Source organism: Fringilla coelebs (assembly GCF_963513975.1).
Source record: "Fringilla coelebs genome assembly, chromosome: 25".
NCBI classification, from domain to species: Eukaryota; Metazoa; Chordata; class Aves; order Passeriformes; family Fringillidae; genus Fringilla; species Fringilla coelebs.
In genome coordinates this window covers 88,857-109,236 of record NC_140051.1, presented here as the reverse complement: position 1 = coordinate 109,236, position 20,380 = coordinate 88,857, and the positions used below count along the sequence as shown (strand labels likewise).

Sequence of the window (20,380 nt, the reverse complement as noted above, 5' to 3'; positions counted from 1 at the left end):
TGATTTTGTAAACTTTAAATCATCTTTGAGGCGGGCACACGGTATTGCCGGCGAGAAAAGCACAACACGGAGGTGCAGGGGAGAATGTCTGGCTTGAGGCCGCTGCCAGTTTGGGTTGTGACTGTCGGGAGGTGATCAAAACTCGTGTTACTTGCCCTCCACGGCGAGAGTGGCACAATCGCGAGCCGACGAACGGAAAGGTTCTACGTTGCTGCTGTGTCCTGCGTGCCTGGCGGGAATGGGGTAGTGACTCGCAGCAGAAAAGAGCGTGACGTGCAGGAGAAAAGCGTCGCTAATCGAAGCTCGGAAAGCCGGTGGGGACTTGGGCTTTCAGATCGCGGCTGTGCTCCTATTTCAGTCCCCCAGAAGAGAAGGCTCGCGGCAGCAGCTGTGAGGTTTCCTGGCCGTTCAGACCGGGTGCCACAGCCTGGCCGCAGGCCCGGGGCGGAGCAGCGGGTGGGGGTGCGCCGCTGCTCGGGCGGTGCCGCCGGGCCGCGGGGGGCGCGCGCGCTCCGCCGCGCCGGAAGGAAAGAGGCGCGGCGGGTGCGCGTGCGGTGCCGCGGGGCTGCGGCGGGGCCACGTGCACCCGGTGCCGCGAGCGGGGCAGCGCCGCGGCCCGCCCGCCATGCCCGCCGCGCCGCCGTGAGCCCCGCGCCCTGTGTCATGGGGCCAGACCTGGGCTGGGCCGCGCTGGTGCTGCTCTTCGCCGCTTCGCTACTCACCGTGGCGGCCTGGCTGCTCCAGTACTGGCGGTCCACGGCCCTGCGAGCACTACGGCATCGCGGAGCGGCGGGGGAGGAGGCCGGGGCCCGGGCGCTGCTGGCGGCCCTTCTCGCCCTGAGGTCCCTACGGGAGCAGTGGCAGCGAGCTTGGGTGCGAGCTCTCAACAGCCAGGCGCGCCGGCACGGGGTACGGCAGGGCACCAGCGGGGGAGCGCGGGGAGCGGCGGCGAGGTGAGGCGGGCCGACCCGCCTGCTCTTTGTTCGCGGGTGCCGGGGCAGCCCTTCCCCGCACGGCGCTCCGGCCGGAGGAGCCGTGAGGCACCTTGCGGACGGCTCAGCTCGGCCTGCGGGGAGCACGCTGCGATGTGCGAGCGCGGAAAGGGCGGAGTGCGTGACCACGCGTTGTTTAACGCGGGTTGGGGCAATGCTGTAGTCACTGATGTTTCCACAGCAATCTCTTCGAAATTTTCTGGTGCTTATTTTCTTTAATCTCCCAGTATTACCACTGTATTATCTGCAGTTTTGAAGTTCATGAAGGAGAGTATGCCTTGATGATTCCATATGGAAATAATTCCATTATAGCTTGTGTTGCCTGCAAGGCAGGGACTTAATGTCTACAGCAACTGTGGTCCAAAGCTGACATACTTGAATAAAAAGCATTTAAAGTCCTGAAGAATATGATGAAAACTTGTATTTGAGTTTTTCAGCAAGACAGGAAAAGCATAACCCTTTTTGAATGAGTAACAAATTCTAGGCTGGATTCAATGTGAAGTGCCTTCCCCCACTGGGCATTGTGCTCCCTGGCTTCCCCTGTAGAAACTCACCCTCTGCTTCCGTGCCCCTCTTACCACGATGCAACAGTCAAAGTGTCGCCAGTTTCCCATATCTCATATGCTGTGCTTTTCTGTCATGTGTTGAATTACTCAGATTATCCCCAAATGACCTGAATGTATAAGTTCCAGAATATAGGACTCCTGTAAAGGGAGGATTATCCGGTGGCTAAATTGGCATGGAGGCCCCTGGAAGGCTGCGCTTCAGTTTCTGCTGTAGCTGCTCCTTGTCTGGAGCATGTCTGCTCAGAAAGCAGCATTGCCTCAGTGAGTTTCTGGGTCTAAAACCTGTTTTCTGAAGCGGGGTCTGGGAGTTGTCCTGAAGGACTTTGCTTATGTGAGATTCTGGTTGAGATTTGGACTTTCCTGAAGGTGCTCGTGTATCTGTGAATTCAAGCTTCAACTGGACACCTTGTTTCCTTTCTCTGTGTAGACAAGTCGATGTGGGTAGAATTACATGTGTGATAGTTCTGGGTGCTGGCTGGATTTGTGAAAACAGGCTGGAGTGTCTCTGGGACCCCACATCATTCATCCTCTTTGGAACTATTAGGGTGGCTCTGACTACTGGGAACTAGCAGAGTTTTCTCTTTGCAGGGTTCAGTGCAGATCACATTTGAAGAGGGTCCTCAGTTACCACAAGCTGCCAATATAAGTTGTGTGACATGCAAGGGACAGTCGGACCACAGCATGGTAAGGCTTTGCTGTTCTGAACTGTGTAGGTTGGTGTGATGGTGTGTTCTACAGAGGCTGCTGAGGCCTTTCTGATGGAGATGGTGGAACCAGGGAGGTTTTGGGTGAGGTCTGTTTGGAGGAGTTTGGAGACCTGTCTCCTGTTTGGAGGCTCTGGAGCTGTGCATCAGTGAGCTCTGTGAGAGAAGATATGTTGGTGGAGCCGGGATGTGTGGAGGCTGAACCCAAACATCAGGGTTCCTCTTTGGAGAGCAGAGGAGAGCTCTTGTCACAGCACAGGGTCTGAAGTTGCAGGTTTGCAGCTTTGAACTTGGTGAGAATAACACAGCAGCCTCTTGCTGGGTTATAAACTCATCTTTTCCTTTTCTTTTTAGGTGCTGTGCTGCCATCTGTCAGCTGAAGCTGTGAAATTCCCTGTCTCTGTTACTCAGCAGTCCCCAGCTGCTGTTTCTGTGGACACGTATCATGTCACTTTGGCTGTGCTGCAGGCTCAGGTAAGGATTACGAGAAGTTAAACATTGACCTTACTCCTCCATCTAGTCCCACACTGATTGAGGAAGGAGGATCTGATTCAAAGTGCAAATAAAGGCTGTGTTGGGCTGGAAGAAGCAGTGTGGTGTCACTAACATTTGGTGAGGTAGCAAGTATTCCCCATCTACATGCTGAGTCTTGTTTTTTGAGTCTTCATATGCAGATTTTGGCTATGAAACATAGCTGTAAGAAATTCCAGATAGTTTCGAGACATGGCAGCATTCTATATACTGCTTTCAAGTGGTTATTTAGGAAGTGAGAAGTTCAGAAAATTCATTTTCCCTTGTGGCATAGTGGAAGGGGAAAGGTATGGAAGGAAAAAGGCTATGTAAAAGTATGGTGTCCTGGTAGCGGGTGAGAAAAAGAAATCTGTGGTGAGGAACAGTTTGCTTGTCAGTTCCCCTCATTATGTTCACAAGAGCACAGTGCAACTTTTTCTCTGTGTTAGATATTGGAGATGCTTATTCCAGCAAAGAAGCTCTGAAATCACAATGGGTGGTAACTCCATAGTTTCTTTCTGGCTGGATTTGATTCTTTGGAATGTGGTTTTGTTTGATGAAGGACATGACGCTGGAGATGGTATCTTGCTTGGAGGTAGTGTGCTCATATGTGCACCAAAAAAAAAAAAAGGAAAAAATAGACGTGGCAAAATGAGAAGTAACTCAGTGGTAGCAGAAGCCAATCCCATGCTGTTGCAGACAGTTTGAAGCTTGTTCTGGAACCTTTTTGCTCTCAGAAGCTTTATTACAATTTTCAGCCTACATTTATCGGGTAATTCCAGTTTGATTTTGTACCTCTGTTCTATGGTCATCTCCTCCAGAGATCCAGAGCTCCAGAGAGCTCCTCTCTCTCTTTAGCACGTAGTGTGCCTGCTGCCAGTCTAGTTATGGGCAGCAACGGCAGTCACTTTTTGTTCCTGAAAGGTCCCCTTTTTCACGTCTCATCCAATTGCTCCCCTACTCATTGGCATTTTCTAGGTCTCCTTGTCTGCACCTGGTGAAGTTTTGGGTCGATCATGTAAGGAGTTGCGTATAGTATTCTAATTGAGGTCTTGCTGCTGCTGCTTTATGAAATGCAGGTTAGATTGCCACATGCCTACCTGTTTTTTGGAATACTTCAAGTACTGTGTTCCCAATTGTGCCCTGTCTATTCTGGCACACCTCTCTTTGGTTACTTACGTGGCCACTGTGTCTCATATATGTTGCTTCTGTCCGATGACCTTCTGTGTTGTCAGTAAATGTCAACCTGGCAATTGAGAACTACACCGAATTCTATTACCCAGTTTTTAGTAGAGCTCTCAGGTCAGTTCAGTTCCATTCATGTGTGGTTCTGCCTCTTGTCTCATTAGTGATGCTTTTATGGATACATGGGTGTGCAAATTCTTAACTTCAGCTAAACTACAGGATGGTGTATATTCTAGTTTGTTGTTGCAGACTATTGGTGATCCAGGTAGGTCTTCAACCTGAGGATTATCTCCTAGAGATGCATTGCTAACTTATAAATGGTTGTGTTTACATTTGGCAATGCATAAGCAATGTAACTCAGTAAATATCCTATGTGTTGGTGCCCAGTTGGGCACTTTTGGATTGTACTCTGCAGGTTTTTTCTTCAGAAAAAAATTGATCATTTTTCCCTCTGGTGCCTGGGCATCCAGCTGCAGTGAGGAAGCCAGATTGCGCCATGGAGCTTCTGCAGCTGCTTCATCCTGTAGGCCTGGGAGCGCTTGTGTTCCTATGTTCTATTTTTTACTGTTGTGCTGGTGTGAGGGCCTTTCAATTGCTGAATTTGGAATGGGGCAAAAATCACCTAATGTAAGCAGAAACTGCTTCCGACTGTGGATATTTGTTCTGGGCCAGGTGGAGATCCACTTGGAGGAGATACGGAATGAGGGTCTCCTGGTGTCATGGACATTCAAAGACAGACCAGACTTGGACCTTTTTGTTCTTCCACGACTTGGGCTTCCTGAGGTGAGTGGATAACAATGGGAGGCTGACTGTGAGCGGAGGAAGGAAGGAAGGAACAGAAACAGCTAGAAGGTGGGCTGCAGTGGAGGAGAAGGGTTGGCAGCTCACTGCCATGGACAGTGGAGAGGATTCTTTCATCCTGGAATCAGTACTAGCTCAACTGTGTCAAAGCAGCATCCTCAAGAGGGCTGAAGTAGCACCAGTATCTGTTGAAGGCTTTCTGTCTATGTTGGTTCCTCCTGCTGTTGTCAGATGTAGAGCTAAAACGAGCTGGGTTGCCACTCTTTCTTTGTGTGAGGTGGTGTTTGTTGTTGTTGTGCCGGTTAAGTTTGATTGGGTTTTTTTGAAGGGATTAATTAAGATTTTAGAGATTAATGTGGGGAATCCCTGGGTTAGAGGTTTAATGAACAGAATGTGGGTGTGCTCGCACTTCCATGATTCAAACAGGTTGGTTGATTTGTTGTTTTATTGACACCTTTGTTACTTTATCCTGAGTAGTTATAGGAATTCGGCTGTTTTCCCAAAAGTGTGGTGGCACCATCTCCTGAGGTGGTGAGCATGTGACAAACTATAAAATCTGTATTGTAAAAATTTACACCAGATAAACTAGAGGCTTAGTTTGTCTCATTTAGAAAGCTTGCATTTGCTTGCAGCTGCTACACAGAAGCTTTAAGCTCTGAGGAGAGTGAGTATGGAATATGGGAAGAGTATTTGGGAGGTTATTACTGGGAGAATAGCTGTGTAGCATATTAGAGGCTTGAGAGGCAGGCGGAGCTGTAAATGTGTCCATTTTTTAATTACGTTCCTACATTTCCCCTTGATTTATGGAGAGAAGGATGAAGGGAGAGCAGATCTGTCCACTATAAAGGATCTGATTGAGGATACCATTGTCAGCACGAAGCCAGCCATGATGGTGAATTTGATGGCCTGTACCGCTGGAGCCAGTGCGGTAAGTCACTCTTTTTGTGCCATTCTTGTGCCCCAAACACAGGCCCCGAGACACTTCTGAGGGCTGAGGCTCAGGCAGGAATCCAAGGCTTGAGTTTTCGCTTTTGGGCGGCAGCCGAATCCTGGCCTGCACTATCATAGGAGTTTGGGTACTTCAACGTGGTGCTTAGGGATAATTAGAAATTGCTCCCAAGGGCAGCTGCTTCTACCTTTTTTCTTGAATGCTGATTGTCGGTCATGTACTTGTGGAGCTGGACTGCCTGAGGTGCATCTCTCTTTTAGCAGTTGCTCTTGCTCTGAATACCAGGGCTCTCTCCAAGGCAGCCTTTACATACATGGAATGTCCCATGCTTTGTCATTGTCAGTTGACTGTCTTGTAGCCAGCAAGCTTGTTCTTGCCCGTCTCCTTCTCTGTCTGCCTTAAACTTCCCATCTGAAATAAGACGAAGGCCCACTGGAGGTTAATAGCCTTGGAAACCTGCAGCATCTCTGGATGGCTTTGCGGGTATTCCCCTGTGTTGGTGTGAGGAGCTACTTGATAGAAGGACGATGCCTCTTGCTGCTGTCTGCTGGCAAGTGAATGATAAAGGTATTGGTCTCGCTCTCATCATTCCTCAGGTACCCAGCAATAAGTTGGCTCGAGAGTCCCCATCCAGAGTATCAGCAGCCCCTCTGGGTTCTAAGCTGTTGCTCCGGAATCTTCGAGTGCTGAACTTGGGCTGCCAGGGGAAGGGAGGTAAGCATGAAAACATTGCTGATCCACAGGGGCAAGTGTGCAGGTGGCAAGATTGGAGTGAGTTGTTGTTTTGGGTGGGTTTGAACGGAAAAGAGGGGTGTGTGCATGACGAACCACTGCCTCTTGTTGACGAGTGCATATGTGCCCTCTGTCTCTCCTGTAGGAGTTGGGGAGATCTGCTGCGTGGCAGAGCTAGACAGCCCCCCGCAGCAGAAGTGGACGAGGCCAATGACAGGTGGCAGTGTCGGTGCTGCAGGAGAGATGGAGTGGAATGACGAGTTCTTTCTGTAAGTGTCTGCTCTCTTTCTGGCTGGCACAGTGTAGGTAGACTGGCGTGGTCTCTGGGTATCATTACCATGCTGCAGTAAGTGATGTGCACAGAGCAGAGATGAAGGCTGTGCCACAGGCCAATGTCTATTTATGCTGTCCCTGTGCCGGACTGCTGATTTGAGCATTTGGCCCCACCTTGCATACATATTTCTCACTTCTCTGGACACTCTGTGTTTTAACTGGGTGGGCAGAAATGCTAAATGTAGGCGCAGCAGGTGCAATAGGGCTGTAGCATAAACAGCCTTCCAGAGGCATTACCCTCTCGACTTCCATTGTCTGCCTACACAGCTCTACAGGGCACACATACCAGAGTTCTCATTTGTGTCGTTTGGTGCTCTAGTCATTTTCTCCATGGTAGTGCATGCTACTGAAGCTTTAGGGAGAGTGACAAGGCATGTGAGATCTGAGGGAGGGAAGATACAGAATGAGGTTGTTTGCTCCGTGGCCACTTAAAGAAAGATTGCCTAACACCGGCCCATCTTCGGTTTTAACAGGGAGTTGGGACCTAGAAGCAAAGAACTGAAACTACAGGTGCTGGGGAGCAGCGACGGAGGGGGAAGTGAGTACCAACAACCATGAGATGGATTTTAAGACTTGGGAGGCAAAGCTGCCTAAGGGACTCCCTGTGCTTTAAGCTCATGGTAGTTCTCTGTTGGTGCAACATGTGATGAGTTCTGCAAAGGATTTTTCATATTTAGCTTTATGTGACATTCTGTGACTGTGAAGTAACTCATTCTCTTCTTCTTGCCAAAAGGGTCTGGGTCTGACCTTGAATCAGGAGGTTCCTGTGGCCTGCCTGTCTGCATTCTGAAGCAGGGAGAAGCATGCAGGATTTTGCCTCCTGTATTAGGAGAGCTTTGCATAAGGCTCTTAACTGTTCTTTTGTACTCAGTCGAGGACTAACTACAGCATCTATTTTTGATGGAGGCCACACAGTGGTCACCTTTTTAAGGGAGTTGATTCCTGAATTGTTAAAGAGGAGCAGAGGAGCATTGCTTGCCCCTTCTCCCTTTTGAACCTGGAAGTTAGTAGAGTTGTGGCCATCTGCTCTGTTAGCCTATTGTGCTGCTTCCCAAATGCAGGGATTACCTTGGAGATATCTGAGGTGCTGGGGTCATGTGAAGTGTTTCATTTTTGCTCTTCCTTCTTGCAGATGTGCTGCTGGCATATGCCACACTTTTCATCGATTCTTTGGACAAGCAGCCATCTGGGAGACAGGTCTGCTCACTGGCCCCGGGAGCTGGACAGTCACTGACAGCTGAAGCTACCATTACATTGGAGGTGAGCTCATGACTCCACAAGCTTTGCACACGTGCATGCTCTGGAAGAGTTCATAATGTGAGCCTCTAGCTGGAGACACGCATGTTTGAGCCTTAGCTTGGCACAGAGGGCTAGCAGACCCTTGTGCCATGGAGGGGTGGATGTCACCTGACCCTTGGTCCCTGAGCCTCCCGCTGATGATCTGATACTGTACTGGAGATGGCTCCTTGATGCTCAGAGCCATAGCTTTTGTTGCCCAAACATGCCTGCCTTTCCATCTGTGAAGAAGAGTGCCTCTCTGATCAGTGCTTTATTGTTTATAGCTGCTGTTCCAGGAGTCTCCTGCATCTCTGAATGCTCCGCATGCCACATCTCTGAGGACCAGCATCACCCCCACTAAGAAGGTGGAGATGGACAGGACCATCATGCCTGACGGCACCATCGTGACTACTGTCACCACAATTCAGTCCCGGCCCAAGGCAGACTGCAAACTGGGTGAGGCTGTGCAGCGGCAGGTGTATTGTACAGGTGGCTCCTATGGCAGCATAGACGTAGCTGCAATATTCCCATGGCTCCTTATGAAGGCAGTAGCAAAACTGTTTAGCCATCACACCTGGGTATTGCAGGCTCACGCTTTATGTATTGCTTTTGGTGTGTGGGTCAGAACATGGGCATCCATGCTGTTCCCCTAGCATCTTCGTGGCCGGCTGGAAACTCTTGTGTAGCCCTAGGGTAGAGAATTGCAGTTCTGTGTCTGAGGGAGGGATGAGCCTTTCACACACCCTTTTGGTGGTGGGAGGTCTAGTGCATATGCTGCCACATAACCTGTGCATGATGTGTGTTTAGCCATGCTTTCTCTAATTTCTTCACTGCTAAAGAAGTTAGGCTGAGCATACTGATTGTGGAGCCAAAAGCATGTTGACCTGGCTTACTAGGGATTGTTGCTGCTTGCGGTCTGGCATCCAGGTGAATATGGTGCTGGTTATTCCAAGAGGTGGGGCTGGGAAATGACATGAATGAGGTATTGTGGTGCATCAGCCCCACAGGACTTGCAGCCCAGAAGGGCAACCATATTGTGGGCTCCATCAAAGGAAGCGTGGCCAGCAGGCTGAGAGAAGGGATTCTCCCCCTCTGCTCTGCTCTTGTGAGATTCTGCCTTGAGTACTGTGTCCAGCCTTGCAGCCCCCCAGCACATGAAAGACATGGACCTGTTGGAGGGAGTCCAGAGGAGGACCGCTAAGTTGGTCACATACCTGGAACACCTCCCTGTGAAGAAAGGCTGAGAGAGTTTGGAGCTGTTTAGGGCAGGGAGGAGGAGAAGGCTCTGGGGAGACATTACAGCAAGCAGCCTTCCAGTATCTAAAAGAGGGCTTGCAGGAAGGCTGAAGAGGGATTGTTTTACAAGAGCATGCAGTGATAAGACAAGGGGAATGGCTTTAAGCTGAAGGACGGTAGATTTATATTAGCCATTAGGAAGAAATTTTTACCTCTGAGGGTGCTGAGTTACTGGCACAGGTTGCCCAGGAAAGCTGTAGCTGCCCTGTCTCTGGAAGTGTTCAAGAGCAGGCTGAATGGGGCTTGAAGCAACCTGGTCTAATGGCAGTCTGGTTGGAACTAAGTCTTTAAGGGTCTTTAAGGTCCCTTCCAACCCAAACCATTCAGGGATTCTGATTTTTTCCCCAGTAGGCTTCTTACTGCCACCAAGCCTTACAGATCTGCCTTGCAGGCTCTCTGAATGCTCACTTGAGGCTTTTTGGTGTTGTGTAGGGGGCATAATATGATAGCGTAGTAAGTTTCATCTCCATTTACTGGTATCTCGGTGTCTCTTTTGCCGTGAAGATTCACCATCGAGGTCGCCTTCCAAAGTGGAAGTGACTGAAAAGAAGACAACAGTGCTATTGGAGACGGGCTGTCCTCACGGCCACTTGCCCAGCAGTAGCCGTAAGTGCTTTGAAATTTGAGGCTCTTACTGAAGAGCCTTAGCCTGTTTTAGAAAGTGGCAGTCTGAGTGTGGTTCCCTGAACTTGCTGACATTTTCTGCTTTAGAGAATGTCCAGGTGCCTGAGTGAAGGTGGGGGCAGAAGGCTGGTGGTGGTGGTGGTGTGTGGGCAGGTAAAAGACATTCCCCTTTGACTATCCAGTCAGTGACTCTGAGCGTTTCCTTGCTTGACAAGAACTTTCCAGGCTATCTGGACCCAAACAACTTTGGTCACCCTGCACTTGGGGCTCTGACTGTGTCTAGAACAGAGCACTGCAGCCGTTTTGACAGTTTTCTGCCAAAGCAAACTATTGGGAGTCTTTGGAAGTCTTTGTTGAGTGGTGGGGGGAAGGGGAGGTGTATTTTAATGATATGCCTGGTGGGAAATGAAACTTTTCAGGACCTGAAAAAGCCAAGAGCTACCTATACTGAGCTTCGTTCACTTTGTTTATTTGGACAAGTCTGTCATAGACTTTGGGTGGGGAAACTGCATTTGTGTGCATGTAAATTGCCTATTGCAGACATTGCAGTTCGCAAGTGACCTTTTGCCTCTGCTGAAGGTTGCTTCTCTAAGCATCGGTATTTTTCTTGTGCTCAGGGGATAGCCATTTGCCCAATGGCCTTGATCCGGTGGCTGAGACGGCAATCAGGCAGCTAACTGAGACGAATAACAAGACCACCAAGAAGACACCAACGAAACGTAGTACACTGATCATCTCAGGAGTGTCCAAGGTCTCTGGTAGTTAGGAGCTGCATTTCCAGTCTGGGAGGTTGTTTCTAGGGATATGTGCATGAAACTAACCTGTCCTGTAGGGACTGGTGTGGGAAGTTTCCAGCATGGATGACTGGCTCATCAGAAACCTTTAGCTGCTCCCCAGTGAGCATTAAAAGGTTCCTTGCCAGTCTGCAGGGCAGCTGCCAGTGGGAGTTCACAATGGGCAGCTGTAGAAGGGGATGTGGCTGCCATAACTGGTTTTGAACCTTATGGAGAATATAAGGAGTTCTCCTTAAACTTTGCTGAGGGAGTGAGGGATGCGCAGCAGAATGCCTTGTAATCGGCCACGTTCCAGTATATTTCAGCCAAAGAGTGACAGTTAGCCATTGTTGCCATCTAGCTCCGATGGTCTGAACTGGGCCACCCATATGTAGGTGTAGATGGAAGTAGGCAGATGAATGGAATTCTTTTGATCCTGTCTTCATGCCTGTCTGCCTCTCTTCAGGTACCTATTGCTCAAGATGAAATGGCACTTTCTCTGGGTTATGCTGCATCCCTGGAGGCCACAGCATATGGGGACTCTGAGGCAGACAGCACAGCTGACCAGATGCACGATTTTACTGAATTGTCGCGGCCACTGGAAGCGTTGCCATTGGGTCAAAGGGACAGTCAGGAGCTGGATGAGACAACGCGATCAGATGTCTCTGAAAGACCATCCGTGGAAGATGTTGAATCTGAAACTGGCTCCACGGGAGCCCTTGAGACAAGGAGCTTGAAAGATCACAAAGGTAAGCATGAGCTGTTAGGTAGGTTAGCTAACATGAGCCCATAACATTAGCTGTACGTGAGGACAGAGTGACATCCAGGTTCCCCACCCAAGCATGGGGTCTGCATCCACCTCTCAGCATAGCAAAGAGCAGCTTCTGATGGGGCTGGGAAGAGCCTGCCTTTGTCTTGTGAGTGACTTGAAAGGTCTTCATTTGTAGGTGTCTGATTCCTGTAGCCTTTCAAGTTTCTGTGCTCTTTTAGATGGGAACCCTGGTATTATAGAGAACCCCTTTTCTCTCCCTGGTCTCTGGGTTCATAGATCGGGCGCATGTCCATAAATAATGATTCAGCCTCTGAGTTTGGCCACCTGTGGTGTGGACATGGAGGCCGCCCAGCAATGTGGATTGTATGGGCCTTGATTGCCTTCCTTCTTTTTCTATTAGTATCGAAGCAGCTAGTGCCTCTGACCTGTTGTAATGTAAGATGTTCACACAAACTCACTTCTTTTAAATGATGGAGTGGGCTGCCCCAACTTAACTGCTGTCCTGGCCTTTCCACACATTTGTCAGGTGTATGGTGCCCCTTGGATTTTTCTGCTACCGACTTATGTAAAGAAATGCAAATCAAAATCTTGATTACTCAGAGTGTTAGAGTGGGACAAATTTTGGGGAGTTGTACCCTGTTACAACTAGGTATGGTTTGAGCTGCAGGGGCCCCTTTTTTAAATGTCAGTGGGTAGAAGGGTGTGCAATCCAGATTCCCAAGAGAGCTGGTGGGTGGGGAACAGAGGGAAAATGGAAAGCAAACCCCCTCTGTAGGAAATACCATTGTAATGTTATATGGCCGGCAGGTTTTGTATCTGTCTTTCTGATCCATTTGAGGTTGAAAGCAATTGGCATCTCCACCTTCTCCTGCTTGTGGGAGTCATAAGGAGTCATTGGCATTATTTGCCTCCAGACTGGGCACGTCATGAAAATGCAGGCAGTTGTTCCAGGTGCTAGGTGACAAAGTTAATCCCTGTGCCCTTGAGACAGGCTGATCTGAGAGGCCTTTTCCATCTTGTATGTTCCTCTCAGGGTCTTCGGGTTCAGATGATCTCACTTATTTTCCATTCATATGCATCTTGGTTGTCATTTGAAGTGCCGCACGCTTCCACTGAGAGGAGGATATTGTGTAAAAGGAAGTTTATGCAGGGGGGTGCTGGGACGGAATGTTTAGTGAGGCAGCTTGTTGGTGTTGCAGTCTGTCATGAACTGAGACTTTGCCTTGGGAAGCTGGGATTAGCCAACCTGGTGCGTACTTCTGCCTCCCAGTGTGGAAGAGGACTGCTGCATATCCGAGAATGGCTGGGTGTGTTACTGTCCCTGAAACTTGCCAGTGCAGGACGCTATAATGGTTTCTGTCTTCTTCCTGTCTCTGCAGTTAGCTTTCTTCGGAGTGGTACCAAGCTCATCTTCCGGAGAAGGAGCAAGCAGAAGGAAGCAGGCCTGAGCCAGTCACACGATGACTTGTCCAATGTCACTGCCAACTCCACCACCAGAAAAAAAACCAGTAGCTTCTCTCACCGCCTCATCAAACGCTTCTCCTTCAAGTCTAAATCCAAACCCAAAGGTGGTGACAACACATCAGCTGGTGAAAACTGAAGGAGGGAGAAGGCCATTGGAAAGATTTCTCAGAGATTGTTTTCTAGTCTCTTGTCTTCCCACTCCATGGTATCTGTGACTTGCAGTCCAGTTCTTTCCAACCTTGGCTGAGGGAAGACACCCCAGTGCTTTATGCCGTTTGGGGAGCGGAGGTGGCAAACCCGGGACTTAGGTAGTTTGGCTGCCTTGGCTTAGCCTTCTCTGCTTGTTGCACCCTACTGTGCTCTCCCAGAAAATCCAGGTGGCATGCTAATCCCCCCTGGGGGTTCCAGGAACTGCAGAAATGACTCGGTGTGTGTCATCAGGCGCCTCATGGAAACGAGGGTCAGGTCTCTCAAGTGGCAACCTTCAGAGTTAAAATCGAGAAACTACTGGGTTAGCTACAGTGCCGAGAAGTGTGAGATGTAGCCTCCTTGAGGTCTTCTAGTGGCAGAGAGTGACGCAGTTACTGATGATCTAAACACTATTCTTGCTTGTGCTTGGTGCAGAGGCTGTAACTTGAGGTGTGCTACAGGGTGATGTGTTCCTGGGCTGTGAGCTCTCAGAAGACAGCTGTCAGAGTTGTGGTCCTCCATCTGGCTCTGCCATTGGAACAGTATCTAGTTCAGACAGCTCTGAGGAACCCCTGTTTTCCGTTGGTGAAGGAAGAAGTCTCTAAGAAGAAGGAAGTTTTAACCACTGCACCAGTTTTCGTAGAAGCCCTCGCCCTCGCAAGAATGCCCAGTCAGTGCTGTCGGTTCTGCCACCCTGTGTAGCCACCCCGTAACACAACGCTCCTTCCACATCTGTGTTCTTGAACGGGAAGGGCCTGTACTGAATGCACACACCAGCTATTGTATGAGCAGATCCCTTACTCTTGCGGATGGTTGGGGATGTTGCCAAAGGGCTGCCAGGCTGTCTTCCAGACCTGCCGAGTGTCCAGTCTCGTTCTGTCATGGTTCTCATGCCAAGGACTGGCACCATGCTGGGGGTGGATGGCAAGGAATAAGACAAGGAATTTAGTGAAGGGCAGTCTAATGGGGAGCCTGAAGGCACATGGCAGAAAGAGGCAAGAGTTTACATATTGTCACTGATGGGTTTCCTTTAGCAGAGGGAATCTTTCTGGATTGTATTTGGTATTTCCTTTCTTCTTGCAAACATGGTCCCCTCTGTTCAAACAGAGCGCATTTCTGCAGCAGGTACTTGCAGAGAAGGAGAGGTATGCAGGGGTCCCTGTGCAGGAGGAGACTGTCCTTCTAGAGAAACAGTTGTTCAGTCTCCTGGCCCATACACATTTTATGTGTAATATCCCCAGAGGTTCCCTTCAGATAGCACATAACAATGCTCTTTGGAGAAACACTCATGCCCTGTCTACATGCTTGGTTTGAGAGAAACCTCCTGCTATGCTGTGGGTTGTTGAGCTAAGGAGGTAGGACAGAGGGGAGAAAAAACCTCACGGAAGAGCTATTTCCCAGGCCTGACTGGATTCTCTAGTTCTGCTTTTCCATCAGAGTATCTACTGTGGTGGTGTCTGCTGCCCTTCCTTGTACAGGATGCTGCCAACTGAAAAAGCAGTTCTCTTGATGGCACAGGTAAAATGTGTTTCTTGGAAGGACAAACCCTAACTTGCTGATAGTGCTGTTGTGTGCCATTTCCAAGGACCAGAATGTGTTTGGTGTGCTGTAGCAAAAGGATTTACACATGGCTGTTTCTTGCGAATTTGTACGGGTGGGGAAGGCCAGAGTTACCAAGGGTTGTAACTGAAAGTGCCTGCATGTGCTAGCAGGAGGGACTCTTGGCTGTTTTTCCTGCTGATCCCTCACATGATTGGGCATGTATGAATCTGAAAAATCACATTGGTTCAGCTGGCCGACCAGGAACCTCTACGTCTGTTTTGGTCTGGGAGTCTTTTGTTGTCCCCAAGCTCTGTCATGTCTTTTATCCTTTGTTTCTTTGTTCCTTGTCCACATGGCACTGTGGCTTTATTTGCACTTCTGTGCACTACGGATGTCAGAGAACTCATTGTTTCTCGCTGAGACTAATTTTCCTTGATGTGAGTGACTGGTTTGCACTACAGTGCCATTAGAACTTGGCAATCTGTAGCTTGCCTATAGCAATCCAGCCACCAGTTTCACATCACCTTCTTTTGCTGGGTTGGTGCGGTGCTGTCACATGTGGTCTGACACACCCTTGTTCTCAAAGTCTGAGAGTTTGGTTTCACTTTGGTACTCTCTCGCACCATCCCCTCTATGACTTGTAGCTATGACAGTACTTTATGTTCCATTTTTGGATTTTATTTATTCATTAGGCCACCATCTCAAGGTACTAAACCATGAAGACTTGAATCCAGACGGCACCACTTCTCTGGTAGGAGACTGTGAAGCCTTGCACTAGAAATGCTGGTTTGAGCAGAAGAGCCTATGGCATTTCAGTTGTGGGTTAGTCAAGGACCTACCATGAGTCACATTTGATAGTCCTGTGTTCTTTTCTTTAAACTGTAAGAGCTTGAGCTGTCTTGGTGTGGAGGGGCTGGAGGTGAACACCGTTCACCATTCTTCAGAATCAGGGATCTGAGGCTCATGAACGCAAGGAGGACTGTGAGGGCTAGCCGGTGTTGTCCTTGTCACTGTAGACTGGAGGCAGAAAAGGCAAGGTTTCTGTCTGACAAACACATACCTAGATTCTTGACCAGCGTATTTTGGTGTGGCTTGTAGGAGGAGGTGATAGGAAAGGGAGTAAAACAAAAGCTCAAGTTAACTTAATGGCCTTGGGGACCCTTTCTAGCTATGTTAAATGGGCAGTTCCTGTTTCTATTTTCACTGTTTTCAGTGCCTTTTTTTTTAATCCTGACTTTGAGAGCACAGGTTCCTGGTTCCTCAAAGGCATCAATGGTATTGAATTTGCCTCATGGTGGAGGTGTGGTTATTGGTGTGAGAAACATCTTTGGCTTTCCTGTTTTGTTCCTGGTTGGTTGGCTCCAGGCTGTGCCTTCCAGTCACTTGAAGTGGAGGTATGGTTTTTGATTTTGAATTTGATGTGGCAGAAGACATCTGCACTGTCTTTGGCAAAGTGATTGGTACATGGGAAGCATGCCAGTAGGGGCATATCCTCCCTTGAATTTTTAGCAGTGTTTTTTACCACTGGCAGTAAATTGTGCTGCAAATGACTATTGGGTTAAGCAGCTTGCAAAGGAAAGGGATGTTGTCAAGTGCTGGCAGAGCGCTTCCCCAAAAATTAGGTCCTACATCTGCTTGTGTTCCCTAGAGGAGATGTATTTTTCTGACACTGTGTTGCTTTGCAAAGTTGTACAGCATTGGAGTGGTATTGTAACCTTTTATTTTCTTTTGAATGTTCTCTGTAAGTCCAGACTGGCTTTCGAGCTGTTTGTCAAAAGTACTGTTTGAGGAACAGAGGGGTAGCAGGGTATGGGTCTGCCGTGTGCATTGGAAATTTTTTGGTTCTGATACTCTCCTCATTAAATGTGTTAATCTTTCCTCTTCTTATCTGAGCGAGGCTTTCTTTCTGTCCCACAAAGATGTTTTCATCCCCCAGGCAGCAGGTGCCTTTTTTTTTAATCCTGACTTTGAGAGCACAGGTTCCTGGTTCCTCAAAGGCATCAATGGTATTGAATTTGCCTCGTGGTGGAGGTGTGGTTATTGGTGTGAGAAACAATTTGTGTATCCTAGTCTTCTCAGATGGAAAGAGAAGGTGACAGAGGGTTCTCCAGAAGCTGCAAAGATGAAGTCCCCGGGAATTTCCCCCCACAGAATGGCTGCTTTCCGAAACCTCTTTTGTATTTAATGTATTTTGTGTTTCTGGCTTTAGGACAGAAGAAATGCTATTTGAAATCTACTTCCCCTGTTTAACTTCAGATACCTGTGTCCTTGCCTTGGTGCTGCTGTGGGCTCTGTGGCATTTCATAATGCTTGGGATCACAGAGCAATCCCATGAATGGCACAGGCCACCATCAAAATTTTTAAGCTCGAGTGATCTGCAGTTGGCAGATTGTTGTCTCAGGGTAGGCTTGCTTTTTGCACCTTGTGAAATTGGTCTTTGACCAAATGTATGGTGGAAGAGGAGCAGCAGAGCAGTGGGCTTGAATGCATGGAGGCTTCAACCTGCATATGAGAGCCTGCTTTCCAGATGCTGTTTTTTGCGACTGGCTGCACAAGTGGAGCACTGACTTGTACATGAAGCCAAAGTAGGCATTTTGTTGAGATTATTTTGGGTTTTTGTTTGTTTTGGTTTGCTTGGAGGGTTTTTTGGTTTGTTGGGGGTTTCTTGTTTGTTTGTGGGTTTTGTTGGTTTTGTTTGTTAGTTTCCTATTTTGGCTGAACAGATTTACTAGAATTTACCTGTGTATTTTTACTTCTCTGAAGAAAATAGATTTACGCTAGCTGAAAGCTGTAACTATGCTTGTAAGTATATTTCTGGGTAAATCTTCTCCCTATGCTTAGGCAAGGCTGTTTAGGAGTCTCATCATCCACAAAGCCCTCGGCGTTGGCCCACGAGAGATATCCTCTTGAGTCAGTGGAGAACAGACACCAAAAAAATGAAGGGAACCTCAAAACCTCAGTGTTCTGAGGGTGCCATAGGATTTAACATGATGGTTGTCTGAGGCCAGAGGAATTGGGTGCATGGATATGTATTTGCATGTGCTTATAATTAGAGCATACTTTAATTATAGAGTATGTGGTGCAGTGACTGAGGATGACAGTGCCGATAGATGGGACAGAAGAGTGGCCGTACCAGCTTCTGTGGCATTCATATCCCTTTATTGCACAGACTTCTGCGGGGGCAGACCTGAGCAAGCAAGTCCAATTCCTGCCCCCTGCAAGCACCCTCATGCAGCTTATGCAGTTGAGGGTGGGGTTTTAGGCAGCTTGACTGAAACGGGGAAGAGCAAGTTCAGTGAAGGGAAATGTAATGAAAACTTGTTCAAACCACAGGCAAGTGCTATTTTTAGATTAGAACTGCATGTGTGGCAAATGTTTTTGTTAAAGCAATGCTGTAGCTTCTCTTGGGACATTGTTTGCTAAACCTACAAAGAAGTTACTTCTGAGTAGCTGTGGAGATGCTTGAGTGTTTGGAGGGTTGTTGTTTGTGGTCTTTTTGCATTGTTCGCTCCATCCCACCTCCCCTGCTGCAAGGTCACTGTGAGTCTCAGGGTAGAGTAAGAGTCCCAGCATTGGTCAAACTTCTGGCAAAGGTGTGCTTGTGATATCGCAGCTCCTTCTACAGGCATGACTGCTCCACATCACCGTTCCTTGCTTTGTAAGGTACTGGACCAAATACCCACATGGAATTTGAATTAACACCCTTCCTTGTGTGTGCTCTTTTGTACTTTGATGCTTTCTGTCTGGGTGGATTATTTTGACCCCACATTGTTCAGGTGGGAAAGAATTGGAACTGTGTAGCTAATAATGAAAAGAAAACTACATATGACTAAATGAAGTTCTTGCACCTTTGTAAATCTCAAAGAAGAATTCTATTGCTGTGTAATGGCTGAATCTGTTAATTTATTAAACCACATGAAAATCAAAACCTGAGTCTGATTTTATACTTGTAGTGCTGTGAATTTCCCTCCAACCTGTCCTTTTCTGCCCTGAATTTTCCCACTCAAATGATGGCAAACTGTGTATATTCATGCAAGTGTCTGTAACACCCCGAAACATTTAAATATGTGGGGGTAAATTGAGTTTCCTTTACTCTAGGTTGTCACATAGGAGAAATACCTACAGTGGAGGAGAAGGTGAGTAAGCTATGAGAAGGTTTGGGTGAGGTTCTCCCAAAAAAGGAAGGTTACAGCCAAAAAATGCTTGGGAGTTTAGGGGGTGTGTTTGTTCAAAAAATATTGTAGTGATTTTGGTTTGTTAATTGGAGATTTTGTTAATTTTGAGATATTTTTGGTTAACGTATTAAAGAGTGTGGTGAGTTTGGTGTTGGCTAATTTTTAATGGGTTTTTTTTTTGTTGTTGGGAGATAGGATTAGGGGAAAGGTAAAATAGGTTTAAAATTTTAAAAGGGTACAAAGAAAAAATTACTAATAGTAATTAAAAAAAAGTAATAAGAATTTTTAGAATAAAATTTTTAGAATATTTTTCTTTATAATGTTTTTCTTACTGATAATTTAAAGAAACAAACCTTAAAATTTTAGTTTGTTTATTACTTTTAAATTAGGTTTTTTTCAGTTTAAGGAGAGAAGTTTGTTTTGTTAATGTTATGGAGATTTCTTTATAAGGAAAAATAGGCTTTTTGTGGTTTTTAATTTTTTTATGAATAGTAGTTGTTTGGGGAAATTTGTAATTGAGAATTTTTTTGTTTTTTATAGTTGTGTTTATGGGTTATGTTACTTTATGGGGTATTGTTTTAAAGATGAATTGTTTAAAAATAAAAGTGTTTATTATTTATTTCTAAAATTGTTTTTATTGCTGGGAAAAGAGATTTTTTTGGGCGGTATAGAATGTTGCTGATTATGCTATTGTGGTGTTGAAATACTTGGCCTCCACTGTGGTAGCCCCACACTTACCTCGATGGCCTCCCCCAGCAGGTCCCGCAGCACCTGGATGCAGATCAGCTTCAGCTTCACTGATGTGATAAATAGAGCTCACTCTTTAAAATTTTTGAAAGTTTAATAAAACAATAAAAGGAAAAAATAATCCAGCACTGGGGTGCTTTTGGCACATAGCTAAAGAGCACAGAGGTAGCTTAAAATCATGTTCACTACATACGGTTACATTACTGGGGTTACATGCATATTCATTAGCTTATACATTATTCAAACATTCCTTTGAGTTTTTGATGTTCCAGTAACACTCTTGTTTGGTTTTAACCTCTGACTTGGCTGCAGAACATTCTGTAAATTAGGTCTACATATTTTATTTCTTCCTGTAGTTTTATCCTGTTGCTTCACACTCCCTGATAACGCCAATAAGAGTCGATAAATCTTTCCTGGATGCTTAAGCTCTTTTTGTCACTGTTACCACTTGGTAGGGCCAATCTGCAGTAATAAGAAACAGAATAATTTACACCATTTTCTGAGTTAGTTACATAGAAGTAGTTTAGTTTCTATTTTAACATTTTGCTAAAGCCTACGATAAAATATATTCATCACACTACTATTCATATGAAATATACAGTGCATACACAAACTGGCATATTACACTATACAAAGCAGTTAAAAGTAAGTATAAGTTGTACCATATCAAAATACCTGTGATGCAAAAAGCTAATCTTTGAATGTGAAAGCAAATATTGTTTTATCATCTATAACATCCGACGACTGT

General features: G+C 47.0%; 1 protein-coding gene across 1 annotated transcript; it reads left to right on the top strand.

Moving 5' to 3' along the window:
• The first annotated feature begins 633 nt into the window (after positions 1–633).
• C2CD2L (C2CD2 like) lies at positions 634–18,617 on the top strand. The gene is made up of 14 exons (XM_084221663.1): positions 634–909; positions 2,147–2,242; positions 2,617–2,736; positions 4,630–4,740; positions 5,573–5,686; positions 6,304–6,421; positions 6,585–6,708; positions 7,246–7,310; positions 7,905–8,032; positions 8,335–8,506; positions 9,851–9,952; positions 10,588–10,721; positions 11,210–11,492; positions 12,895–18,617. The coding sequence occupies exons 1-14, from the start codon at positions 664–666 to the stop codon at positions 13,113–13,115; spliced, it is 2,034 nt and encodes a 677-aa protein (XP_084077789.1). The 5' UTR covers positions 634–663; the 3' UTR covers positions 13,116–18,617.
• Positions 18,618–20,380: the final 1,763 nt, after the last annotated feature.